Genomic DNA, 13,724 nt, shown 5'->3' with positions numbered 1-13,724 from the left:
CTTGGCCGACTCAAGGGCAGGCGGGGCGAAGGCGGAGCAGTTGCTGCACTAGTATAAGAACGACCAGCCTGAAAAAAGCCCTTTGTCAGCCCGCCCCGGCTGGCATCTTGCACGGCAGCGAGAGGCACTGCCCCAAGGCTGAACGCCGGGCCCCAGCGCGGAGAGGAGAGAACACAAAGCACCCTCCAGCCTCTCGGCTTCTTTGTCTCCGCCACTTCCACCCTCCTGCCCAAGGCATCAGCCACCCCCGAGGAGCCGCCAATCGGCAGCCAGGCGGAGGGCTCGGCCGGAGGGGTGTTGTCTCGCCCGCTGCCGCTGATTGGAGGCTTCCGCTTCCCCATAAGGCTCTATCTCCCCCCTCCTCGCAGCAGCGGCGTCAGAAATAGAAAGGGCGAGAGCGGCGCCGCGGTGGAGGTTGCGCTGCGCAGGGCTGGAACGTGCGCCGGGGGCCGGTCGCTGCTGCTAGCGCTGCCCCGGGGAGGCCTCGCGAGTCCCTGATCTCGAGCCGCCGACCCCCGCATCCAGCCCCTGCAACCCCAAGGGACTCGGGAGGCCCGAGGAAGCCGCCGGAGCGGCAGCTGTGGTGCCCCGTACAGCGAGGGGGGAGCGGCAGCCGCACGCACCGGGCCTGCAGCAGGGGGGCCGCGGAGAGCAGGATGGCGCTGGATTTCCTAGCGGGATGCGTTGGCGGTAAGAGAGGAGCGAGGCTCCCCCGGCGCTGGGGCTCCGCGCGAGGATTGCTGCAGTGATCCGGTTACATAAGCGGCTGCCAGCAGCGAGGGGCAGGAACCGAGCCAGGGGCGCTAGGGCCTGATCCCTGCGGGGGGCGCACAGCGAAGGGACCACGCGCTGGGGCAGCGTGCCCGGTCCCGGGGCGCAGAGCAGTGGGTGGGCATGGGCGGGGGTGGATCAGGCTCTCCCCGCGCCGGGCCGGCTGGGGAGAAGGATTCCAAGCGCTGGCGGGTCCTTCCCCCGCTCTGCAGGCTGCTGGCGTGGCAGCTTCGCTCTGCCAGCGCCGGGAGCTTCACGCCTCCGCTGGCTCCGCGCGCCCTGAATGGCTCCGGCTCTTTGCAGGGGCCGGGCTGGGCCATTGTCTCTGCCCGCGGTTGCAGGCTGGAGCGTGCGCGGAGCTGGTGCAGGAGCAGGGGGTGAGTCAGCGCCCAGGAGTCAGGTTTCTTCGCGGAAACGCGAGTTCTGCTCCGTCCAGGGGCCGCCAAGATCAAAGGGGGGAGTTCGAACAATGAGCTGCACTTCTGTCCCCTCCCCGCGGACTGAGCATCACACTCTTCTCCAGAGCTGCTCCCCAACCCGGTCACCACTTCTGGCGCACGTCCTAGGAGTCCCCTCACCTCCCTTCCCCCCCCAGAACGGCCACCACTCCCCCTTCCCTCCCAGCCACCGCACAACGTGCAAACCCCTGTGCTGAATCTGCAGGTGTTCCTTGTGCGCGATACACACCCCCTGTAGCTCTTCCACTGCCTGACCACATGTACAAAGCACACAAAGGGAGCTCTCATTCCTGCTACATCACATTGATGGGAAACGTGCCTAGATGTGGCATTAGATGCTTTCTTAACCTTAAGTACTTCCCCAGGAGAGGATGCAAGGGGGAGGCCCTGCAAGGGGGTAGGATATGGCAGGGTATGGCACCCGCTTGTCAATCTGTACTTATGTTTCTTCAGAGTTGTGCGCAGCCCCTAACATCTGTGCAGGGAGTTGCTTGCCTGCCTCTGGCTATAGCTGTGAACTCCAGAGAACAAGAGATCTTATCTCTGCGAGAAAGAATAGAGGCTTTTCCATTAACAAGTTAAGGACTAAGGATCAGTGCGCCATCTGTTCGAATAAAACAGTGCAAGTGTAACCTTTAGCTTTCTCCCTTGGAAGAGATGTTCAATGGTTAGCTGACTGACGGTAGTAAAACCTTTACATAGAACATAGAGATGGGAGGGGAAAACACTATTGGAATCCACTGCTCTGTAAATGAAGTATATAGTCATGCGGTAGGGGATGTGCTAGATATTTAGCACCATACCTCCTGTTTTATACATCAGAATTTTATACAGGATTTAAATACTTAGGGTTAGATTCACAAAAGGACTTAAACACCTAACCCACAACAAGGCTCCAGTGGGATTCACAAAATGCCTGCTCAGCTGGCCCCTAACCCTGTAGCAGCCTACAATTACTCAGCACTCAGGGTGGAGAAAAATCAATTATTAAAAAAAAATGTGGTTTTGTTTTTTTATTTTATTTAATTGAATTTTTGATAAAATGCCTTTTGAGGAAAAAACCTATCTAGAGATGGTTTTAATTAAGATCCATTATAACTCAAAGATATCTCATCATAGAATGGGGATTATAAATTCTAATTCTAAATTCTAATATGAGACAATATCTTCATGTAACGTTTAAGAAATTTTTTGAAAATGAATTCCAATAGTTCATGGATTAGGGACCCAATCTTAGGGGGTTCCAGGGGTTTCTGTATAGATTATTTATGTTAATCTTTCTATCTACCCACTGGGATTCAGTGCTAAGTCTAGAAGATACTATCTGAGATGCTTAGTTTTGCAGTTCTCAGACTCTGGATTTTTTGTCTCCAGAGCTAACATGCTTGTTAACAGCAAAAATTATTTTAAATATATAGAGGTGAGAAATAACAGACCTCAACCCTATTGTCCCTCTGCAAATTTGTGTACACAGAGTCAGTCCCTTACCTCTCTCTAAAAGTGAAAAGTTTCAAAAAGTTCAATGAATAGAAGATTGTTGGAGGCGGAATAGATCTGGACAAGGAGAAGAAGTCTGGAGATAAACGTGAGACGGGAGGGGCAGGCAGCAGAAACAAAAGTGAAACTGTTTGAGCAGACAGAAAAGGAGTACTTGTGGCACCTTAGAGACTAACCAGTTTATTTGAGCATGAGCTGTAGCTCACGAAAGCTTATGCTCAAATAAATTGGTTAGTCTCTAAGGTGCCACAACTACTCCTTTTCTTTTTGCGAATACAGACTAACACGGCTGTTACTCTGAAACCTGTTTGAGCAGAATATTCCAGAAATCTTGAGGTCTTTCTGAGTGTAGCCTTCATTTATTTGAGATCTACCATACGATTCTCTCACTAGAAGGGAAAACCAAAATGGTAGCAGGGCTTAAGAGACCCAGTTTGGGTCTCCTCTGTCTCTGAGTTGTGAAGAACATGTATAACAATTGACAAGAATGCACTTTTATGTAGAAATCCATGATTAAATTGAATTTTCAGTTTGATTTAAATCAAATCCACCCTGAGTCAGCTCCTAAGTTTTTGCAGTAAAAGTTCTCTAGGTGCCTATGTTTTTGCCTTTGTGTTTGCTTGCTGCACCAAGGCACCTGGACACCTAAGCCTCAGTGCAATGCTATGACCAGCAGCAGATGTTCCTATCCTACATTGCCACTGGCCTAATTTGGTAAAGCATGCCCAGACCTTGTCTACCAGGTCAGGCTGCTATAGGGGAGCTTACACAAAACAGCAAGGGTTTTTTAGGCCAGTGGTTAGGTACCCACCTGGGCTGTGGGATACCCCTAGGTCAAGTCCCCCTTCACTTAGAGAAAGTATTTGAACAGGGATCTGCCCTCCTCTCAGGTGAGTGCTCTAGTCAGTGACCTAGGGTATATTCTGATGTGGGGCTTCCTCCATCTCTTCTGGTGAAGCTATTCCACTATAGATAACTACTGAAAGACTCATCAGTGCTTGGGACTGGATTGTGAGGGTCCCACGTCCCAGGTTTTTGCCAATAAGGCCACCAGGCTACAGAGTCATATATTTTCTCTCTCTCACCCAGTGATTCTTTCATTATTTATCCACAATGGAATATCTTACCACAGGTGAGAGGTAGCCCCACATCAGACTGTCCTGTAACCCAGTGGTTAGGGCACTCACCTGAGAGGTAGCAGATCTCTCAATTCTTTTTTCCCCCTCAGATGGAGGGGAACTTGAACCAGGGGTCTCCCACATTCCAGGTGAGAACTTTTAGCCCAGTGGCTAAGGTAATGAGGGAAGTTCTCTCTCCTTGCTTCTTACTAAAACAGCATAGGCACCTAACACCAAGAGAGGGCAGCTGAGAATCCCAAACAAAGGGAGGTGTCTTACTGCAGCCTAGAGTTGGGCCCTTATCTCCAAGAAAGGGGCAGAGCTTATCACAGGGCACTTGGCTTCGGATTGGCCCTTGGCTAGGTTAAGTGAAGAGCCACCTAGTATGCTGGGTTTTTGTGACTCCTATTCTTAGGCGCCTGTCTCTCCCCATTCATTGCATAGGAAGCCTAGGCACCAAGCTCAGGCTTTGTGAATCCCAGTGACTTTCTAGGTACCTGCGGGTTAGGCATGGCAACACTCACTATCACCATGCCTGCTCTGCAGGAACATTTGACGCGTAGGCAAGCCCTTAATGTCTAATGGTAACTAGATGAGTAAGGGTAAAGCCATCAATCATTTTTAAAGAACTTTGTCGCTGAGTTGTTTCTGGTGATGAAGTATGAAAAAAATATTTTACATGCTTCAAAATAGTAGGCAAGGAACCTTATGCCCAGGCCTAATCACGCTGTAGTGAGATCTCTTCACTTCATTCAGTTAGGACTCAAGCAAATTCTATCAGGAGTACTGTGTTGCAGCACTATTTTCCACCACATCTGGAAAGACTAATGTCAGCCTGTTCTTACAAAAATGTTTGTTTCAGTTTTGCTCCTACCCAGAAAAGATCATATATACCTGACAGTCCCTTCCACTTCAAGACAATCACTTCTACATGGACATGCCTGTGGTACCACAATATTTGCCTGCTGGGGATGACTGACTGTAGATTTTAAGACCAGAAGGGATCATTAGATAAAATAACCAGACCTACTGAGTAGCACACCACAGAATTTCACCCTTTCTTTAGTCCAGTGACTTGTTTGACTAAAGCATATTTTCCAGAAGGCTATCTAGTCTTAATTTGAAAACGTCAAGAGATGGATAATCCACTGCTTCCCCTGGTAATTTGTTCCATGTGTGGCTTGCCTGTAACAAAGTGCACCTAAAGTTATACCTAGAGTTATCCGCTGTAGCGTTGGATTGCTGTAAGGGGAAAAAATACTAGCTCGTACAACCATAAAACTGCCATTTATCTTGTTGCAGGTGCTGCTGGGGTGCTAGTAGGACATCCATTTGACACTGTTAAGGTGGGTTGATTTTAAACAGGTTTAACTTCTGCACACTCCAGGCAGAAAGTAGTGCAAAAGTATTTACAAGGGAAAAATGCAAACACCGGCATTTCAGAAGCGTAAGCCTGATGGTCCAAATCTTGAAATAATCCTTTTCAAGTATTCTTCTAGACTTGCTGAAGTCCCAGAGGTTTAAAGCAAATGAAAATCATTTCAATGTAAGATTAAAACCAGTAATTCTTAAAACTTAAGAATTTAGATCCAGGCTTGCTTCCCTGCAGCTGTTTATCACTGACATCTAAAACTGCCTGTACCCTCTCTCGTAATTTAAACTTATTTTGTTATGGGCTGAAATTTTTCATTTAAAAAAAAAAAAGCTTTCCTATTCACTGAAAGCATTCATTTGTTTGTTTTATTGGCCAATAGTCCTATCATTAGTGAAGAAAATCAATTAACTGCATGAAGCAGCAGTTTCACAATTTGACACACTGTTTCGGGCTTTTTTCTTCCTCTTCAAGGAATCCTTTTACCTTTCCTAGCCAGAATTGATTTTTCCTTTGAGACACTAATGATTATCAGCTGTATGTATTGTATGCAGATAGGCTGAGATAGAAGACATATTAGATAAAAGGGTAGTATTTTCAGAATTGGCTATGTCTCTTGAAAAGTCAGACATAGCTTAGCCCTGGTCTACACTTGGGGGGTGCGGGGGAGATTCGACATCAGTTATGTGAATAGCTTAGCTGAAGTCGGCATATCTTAGGTCAACTTACCTGGCCGTGAGGATGGTGGCGACTCCACCACTGCCACTCCCCTGTCGACTCCACTTCCGCCTCTTGCGAGCTGGAGTTCGGGAGTCGATGGGGAGCTTGTTCGGGGATCGATCACTAGCCGCCAATTTGGCAGGTAGTGAAGACCTGCCCTAAGTGTCTAAGTCACTTTTCAAAATGGGATATAGGCACTTTGAGAGCTTTACTCTGTCTAGTCACCTGTAAAGGCAGAATATAGTCTCCCAATAGAAGATGTACCCAGAACTAAATTAACATACTGTACTTGATAACTTTCTCCTCTACAGAGCATGCCATCTAACATTATACTTTTTAAGTTCAGGACAAAGCTGGATATCTAAATGCAATAAATAAGGGAAATATCTGACTGCTATTAAGGGTGTGCATCACCCTATTTTAGCCACATGGTTATTTATTATTGAAAAGCTCTCATATTACTGGGTATTAAGTTCCTATAAATCCAATGCAAGCTGTTCTAATATAAAGTTAAATACTTCAGGATATGTTAACCTTTGCTATTAAAGAGATTCAGCTGAATTTCACTAAACACATTCTCATTGATTGTATTACTTGGATTTGCAACTATTTTTAGAGTTGGTGCCAGAGGAAAAGTACTACAGCCCCACACCTACAAAGATTTAATCACATGCTTAAATTTATGGCTTGTGTCTAGTTTAATTGACAAAAGTGGAACTACTAAAATACATGCTTAACTTCAGGTTTTGGGAGATGCTTAAGTCAGTGGAACTACTGAGAGGATATAAAAATTAAGCAAGTGCTTAAGTCTGAAGGATTGATGCTCTAGTGTTGAATATTGTAATTTTTTTAAATTAAGCATTATTTAATGCACAGTGAGAGCTGGATTGGCCGTAGACTAACTGGCATGACAGTTCAATGGAGTATTGTCAATTTCTGTAATTGTTTTAATAGTTGTTGCTTTATTAAATCCAGGGTAATTTATTTTCTTAGTGGTAGAAGGAAATAGCCTTCCCTATCTTTTCCATGCTGGAGAATACAATATAACCAGTATTTGTATAATCAGCCAGTGTAAACACTAGTAAAGTGTGGGGAAAACTAAGAATTTGTAACCAATCTTTAAAAAGAGAGAACTGTTTATAAAATGCTGTCTTTTGTGTGTTCTGAGATTAACTCTACAGGACTGATGAGGATTAGATGATTAATTGGATTGCCTTTATTTATTTTATTTTATTTTATTTTTAACTATACTAAAGTGTTAATACAGTAGCTTCAAAATGAGGAAGCTGCACCAGTAGAGCCAGAATTCTGCTTCCTTTTCAACTTTTCAACCTTTTTGCCAGTGGTCATGCTTCATAAGGGCAAAAACATGGGGGAGAGGGAAGGTGGGATGGCGGGGGAGGGGATGGTGGAAACACATAGGATAAAGAATTAATTTCTAAATCATGCTAAAACAAATCAAACTGATTTTGAGTCTAATCTCAAAAGTGGCAAACTCCCTTTCCCTGGTTTGTTGATGTAATATGTAAAATTGCTTTGTTGCTTTTAACTGCCTTTACTTTCTGAGCTAGGGGCTGTCTTCATTAACAGCAAAAGTGTTACTTTGTTGTAGATGACAGATAAGCCTCATCACTGGAGAGTTACCTAGTAAGTATAGACCAGGTGAACACTTCTGTTTCTCTCAGTCTTAATTTATTCCAAAATGTATGATTAGTTCAAACAGACAACCTTATATAGTTTTTAAACTGATGTGTCCCATTACTAGTGTTCTGAATTGGAGGGAGTGGGGTATGAGAATCCCTTTTTAATGGGAACATTTAAGTCTATAGTTTTTTTTTTTTTGTTTTCTTCTGAAACTCTTTCTGGTGTGCATTTCTCACCAGGTGCTTAAGGTTGTGCACAAAGTGGTTGTGAAACTGGATCTTGGGCACACTTTCAATTGATCTGTTTCATCTGCTTCTTAAATTTGGAGGGCATATGTTTAGCTTAGACGTATCTAAAATGCACCAAACTTGTACATACTAAATATTTGCACGCTTTTTTTTGCTGCTCACTCTTTGGTATCTTAAAACAAATTTTCAGTAACTTGAAATTGTGAAATGAAGTTACTTTTGGGCCAGCCTGTTTAAATCACCATGAACTGTCAGATACAGGAAGGAGGAGGATAAGAATTTATCAGCAGATTAATGACACAGTATAATTTTGTAATAAAATCCACCTCTGCACAGACTTTTTTAAGCCAAATTACATAGCATAAAAGCATCAAACTTTATTTTCTGCTCAAAATATTAAAATGTGGCAGTGAGCCATAGATAAATGCAGTTTATCAAGCATTTACCTCCACTATGCCAATTAACACATCTCTGCCCTGACTAGTTCTGACATTAACAATTGAAGTGTCTTTAAAAGGCTGCCATTTAAAAAACAAACAAAATCCCTCCCTTCACCTCTAGATTTGGTGTTTTTAGGCCCAATTATACTGGCCTAAGGTTTGAGAGGTAGTATTCAGTCCTGTCCAGTGATCGGTTCAAGATCCAATATTTCACAGTTAGGGCTAAAAACTGAAGCTTTATACCAAGGGTTCCAACTTGGATACAGAGCATGCTTTTGGTAGCTTTTATCTGCAAACACTTATGTACAAAAAAGTTATTGGGCAATGAAAGGTCTTAAACTTAAGTTATTTTCTTTACTTCCAAGGCCTATACAGTTGGGACTCATTGTAAACAAGGCAACTTGGCTTTACAGCCGGGGATATGAAAAATAGAACCAATAAAATTAAACCGATTGCTCTCTTATTCATGATAGTGAAGTATACAATTTATTGGCACTGCTTGCAATGAGCTTCATAGCTCACTTAACAGCTCTGCTACTTTTAACAATCCCAAACTCAGGCTGATAAATCCTTCACACCACACTATCACGTATTCAGTAGGAAATTAAGAGGCTATGATCTCTTTAAATCACATTGTAAACTTAGTTGAGGGTGGTTTGTAACTGGTTTAATATCTCACTCTGTACTGCAGTATTTTAACGGTTTCTTCCCTGGAGTGAGTTGTCTTGCCATAAGGCAGGCTAAAAAAGGTATTCTTGTGCTTAGATAGTTCAAACCATCTTTTGTTTTTAAAAAGTGACCCTTGACATTTAGTTTGCATATTACATGGTCTAGTATTTACTTTGAGGAAAATACTAATATTTAACTTTGAAAGTAAATTTTACTGTCTCTTTAAAAGTGAAAACTAAATATGAAACTTGAACAAAAAACTAACAAGGCCAAAATCCTTTCCTGACCCGTATGTTGCCTTCACTATCATAGATATTCTGCTGTTGCTGTATGCATGGGTCTTCCATTGACACCAGTGGGAGCTTTAAGCAGATAGGGAGAACAGTTATGGGGGTCAATAATCCATCATGCGAATTGGAGAACTACAGTATCTAGAATTAAAACTTCTTTTAAAAAGCATGTTTTGCTTTGAAATTGCAGCATATTGGATAGCTTATAGGTATCCCCTCCCCAAAATGCTCACAACCCTGCACTCTGATAAACAAAGACAAAGTTCTAGCTTTATCATTCTAGCCAGAATCAATGTTAGTTACTGGAATATGGCTTTTTACATGTGTGTATCTGAGTTTAAAAATGTTTTTAAAGTGCAGGAGACACATTTGATCCCCCCCACCCCACCCCTAATTTAAGCCTTAAAGGAGTGGCCTATAAATACATGAGAATATGGGGCCTTCCTCTAACACCCTACCCCATCTCACTCCACACACAGTTATGGTGGCATCTTCCTGACCAAAAATATACTAAGGGTAAAGTGCATGTTACATAGGGAATATATATACAAATCAGAGTAAATAAAGATCACTTAGAGCACTGTAGCTTAGAAATATGCTTTATAAAGCTTATTGAAATCTTAAGTTAGCATTCTGCCTTTATGGAAAAAAAGAGGAGGAGAAAAAGAAAAGCAGGCCCAGGATTTAAAGAGTCTTGTGATTTTTTTTTTTTTTTGGGTGGGGGGGTATGCCCAATTTGAGACACCTTAGCAGTTCCTGATTTTTCAGAAAGTGCTGAGCACCTGTGAGAAAAATCAGACCTTCTTAAGTTGGGCATCCACAAACACTAGCCACTTTTTGAAAACCTTGATCCAGACATTCTAAAATTGTTCATTTGAGGACTGTTAGTATGTCACTGGCCACATTTCATGCCTAATTTGTAGATCAGTTATAAAAATTCTCTGTTACATCCCAAAGCGTTGACAAATCGTTAACATCTAGATTAAGAAAGCACTGGTTTTTAGCGTTGGTTAAACCTATAGCCACTTTTCACTGTATTGCACTTTCAAATTGGCTAAATATTTCCCATTTGTTTTGTAAAAAGGACTTAGTTTAATGAATGCTTCCCCCCAGGTTTTATCATCATCTCAAAAGCAATCAACTCTGAACATCTCTTTAAAACTATTTTACATTGCCATTATGGCATTCTGGAATCTTTACTGTGCGCTTTGTGTAGACATTACTATAATGTACCTCCATATATAGGTACCAACACTAGTGTACCAGTTACATCAATATTGCCATACAAATAATTTCTTCTCACTAAACTTCTTGTAGGTGCGTCTTCAAGTACAAAGTGTAGAGAAACCTCTCTACCGTGGGACCTACCATTGCTTTCAGTCTATCATAAAGCATGAATCAGTAAGTAGCTAATTGCTGTTTTATACAAGGATAAATAATGTATTTAATGCGATTAGAAAAACTATGAAATGATAGTGTTTTACATTGATCTTAATTGAGCTCCAGATGAAATGTGAGAGTTTCACATCAGGACAGGTTTATCTCTGGATCTTCCAAACAGTTAAGAATTTGCACCAAAACTTTTCAAACCTGGTTGTCAAAGCACTGAAATGGTTTGTAATCCAGATGTCGAATGCATAAACAAGATCCAGTGCTTGGAAATTGAAGTCAACAAAGTTAACGCTTTGGAAATAAGATACAATTTTAAAAAAAGGAAATTAACAATTGAACATCTTAAATCCCTGTGGAGGGTTCATCACTAGGAGCAGTGGTCCCCAAACTGTAAGGCATGCGCCCCTAGTGGGGCATGGAGAAACTTCAGGGAGGCATGTTGTGGCCTCTGGGCCAGTCCCCACAGTATGGTGCAGAGGGAGAACTGCAGCTCTGCTCTGCCCCCAGATGTAGCTCCTCTGCTGAGCCAGCTGCATTAGTGGAGTGGGTGCAGACAGAGCCCACTATTAGTAAGGGGGGGGAAGCGTGACAGGAAAAATTTGGACACCACTGACTCAGTCTTTAAACAAGACTGTCTTTCTGCAAGATGCTCTAATTCAACCACAAGTTATTGGGCTGGATACAAAAATAGTGGCGTGAAATGTGTGGTATGTATAATACAGGAAATCAGATGAGATTATCATAATTGTACTTGCGACCATTAAGTAAATTCGAGAACTTTAAACATTTAACTGACCATGTTCTTATGCTGAAAGATGCTTTTTGGAGTTCTAGCTGTTGATCAAATTACTGCTTAATGCAAACAGAAAATGTTGTACTTCGTAGGGAATCTCTGGCTGCCACCAGCCACCTTGTTGAGAGGTTAGAGCAGGGGTGGGCAAGCTTTTTGCCCCGAGGGCCACATCAGGGTGTAAAACTGTATGGAGGGCCGGGTAGGGAAGGCTGTGCCTCCCCAAACAGCCTGGCCCCCACCCCCCTCAAAACTCTTGACCCATCCAACCCCCTCTGCTCCCTGTCCCCTGACTGCCCTGCCCCCTATCCACACCCCTGACAGGCCCCTGGGGACCCCACCCCCATCTAACGCCCCCTCCCTCCCAAACCTCCACCCCATCCAACTGCCCCCCTGCCCCCTTATCATGCAGCTCAGAGCAGCAGGAGCTTGCAGCCCCAGCGGAGTCAGCCATGCTGCCTACACAGTGGCATAACTGCAGGGGGGGAGGGGCTGGGAGCTAGCCTCCCTGGCCAGGAGCTCAAGGGCTGGGCAGGAGCTCAAGGGCCCGCAAACCGTACATTGCCCACCTCTGAGTTAGAGCAACAGTTGTACAAGAGCTGAAGAGAAGCTTATTTTCTTAGAAAATCATTAACGCTATTCTTAAACAGCATTTTGTTTTTAATTTATTTCCTAGGCATTTGGACTTTATAAAGGTATTGGGTCACCAATGATGGGACTTACCTTCATTAACGCACTTGTGTTTGGCGTTCAGGGAAACACAATTCGTGCTCTCGGAAAAGACACTCCTCTAAACCAGTTTCTTGCAGGTTCGGCAGCAGGAGCCATTCAGTGTGTGATCTGCTGCCCTATGGAGTTAGCTAAGACAAGAATGCAACTTCAGGGAACAGGTGAATACAATCTAAAGTCAAAGAATTACAAGAATTCTCTAGATTGCTTGCTTAAAATCTACCAAAAGGAAGGTTTGAGAGGTATCAACAGGGGCATGGTGTCCACATTCCTAAGAGAGACCCCAAGCTTTGGCTTCTACTTCCTGACATACGACTCTTTGACCAGATACCTAGGCTGTGAAGTGGAGGACAGTTACATCATCCCCAAATTGCTGTTGGCTGGAGGCATGTCAGGAATTGTATCCTGGCTGTCTACCTATCCTGTGGATGTGATCAAGTCCCGGCTTCAGGCAGATGGAGTCAGAGGAGTTGTTCAATACAATGGAATTCTGGACTGCGTTAGAAAGAGTTACCATGAGGAAGGTTGGAAGGTGTTTACAAGAGGTCTTACTTCTACACTTCTCCGAGCTTTCCCTGTCAATGCAGCTACTTTTGCCACTGTCACGGTGTTTCTTATGTATATGAGGTCAGAGGAGAATCTACGTGACTGTGAGGCAGGTCCAGCAATCCAGCAGCCTTCAAGCTTGTGAATTCATTGTTCAGTGATTTAACACGTCTGTTACATGTTTATTTTCTGGAGTTAATTTTACTTGGCTTATTTTTGTAAACATTTTATCTGTATAAAGGCTGTTACTTAGAATTTCATCTCATCACTCCTGTAAGCAGCTTATTGCCTTTATAATGATCAAAATGTGTTAATCCAGGCAATGTAGGGATCTGACTTTAGAAACATACTGTACAGACAGTGCTGCTATATCGCTACGTATGGTCTGGAGAATCTTATAGTACCAGAAACCAAGTTTTCTTCCAATCGTGTTTTGAATGACCAAGTTGATCATATTTGAATACAAAAGAGCATTTTTTGTATTTGACAGGGACACCTGTAGCCTTCATAGAAGTCATGGTTTATTATGCTGGAGATGTTACAGAGATAAGGCTTAAATGTTTAAGACATGAAGTAGCCTTCAGCTACCTGTGTTTGGTTTGGTTTGTTTTGTTTTTTTTTCTTCCCCTTGGCTTTTGTAAATTTCAGTTTAGTTATTTAAGTAGCCAGCCTAGTTTATTAAAACTTGATCTGTTCCATAACTTCTCACTTCCTTCCTTCTATGCACACATGTATTTCTTTTTTCATTGTACTTAAAAGGAGCATTTGAATCCCACCTACATTTGTTTCTTTAAATTGCAGAGTTAAGGAGACTCAAGGCAAGTGAGCTTGATGGCATGATTTGCTTTTACCTTCAACTTTATTCATTTTTGTGTGTGCATGGAATGTGTTAACTAGCTTTAGTGCAAGCAACTTGCATTCTTCTGGAGAGGTTTATGTAATTACATGCCACTGCTGGCCATTCTCAGAACAGGTGATATGGCAGACAGTGATGTGTAATACAAAATCTATTCTTTGTTACTGCTCAAATTGTTACATGT

The 13,724-nt window shown here is 43.2% G+C and overlaps 1 protein-coding gene across 2 annotated transcripts; it reads left to right on the top strand.

Annotated features, from left to right (window-relative positions):
- The first annotated feature begins 395 nt into the window (after positions 1–395).
- Positions 396–12,918, top strand: SLC25A29 (solute carrier family 25 member 29). Of its 2 annotated transcripts, XM_077819363.1 has the most exons (5): positions 396–690; positions 5,147–5,190; positions 7,549–7,583; positions 10,545–10,628; positions 12,086–12,918. In XM_077819363.1, exon 5 carries the CDS (start codon positions 12,119–12,121, stop codon positions 12,827–12,829), a length of 711 nt encoding a protein of 236 aa, XP_077675489.1. In that variant the 5' UTR covers positions 396–690; positions 5,147–5,190; positions 7,549–7,583; positions 10,545–10,628; positions 12,086–12,118; the 3' UTR covers positions 12,830–12,918. The 2 variants fall into 2 exon arrangements, with proteins under 2 accessions (XP_077675489.1, XP_077675488.1); XM_077819362.1 differs by lacking the exon at positions 7,549–7,583.
- The last annotated feature ends 806 nt before the right edge of the window (positions 12,919–13,724 follow it).

The sequence above is a fragment of the Eretmochelys imbricata genome, chromosome 6, assembly GCF_965152235.1.
Source record: "Eretmochelys imbricata isolate rEreImb1 chromosome 6, rEreImb1.hap1, whole genome shotgun sequence".
NCBI lineage: Eukaryota > Metazoa > Chordata > Testudines > Cheloniidae > Eretmochelys > Eretmochelys imbricata.
The sequence above is the reverse complement of the archived record's forward strand: the minus strand, read 5'-3'. Positions and strand labels throughout refer to the sequence as shown.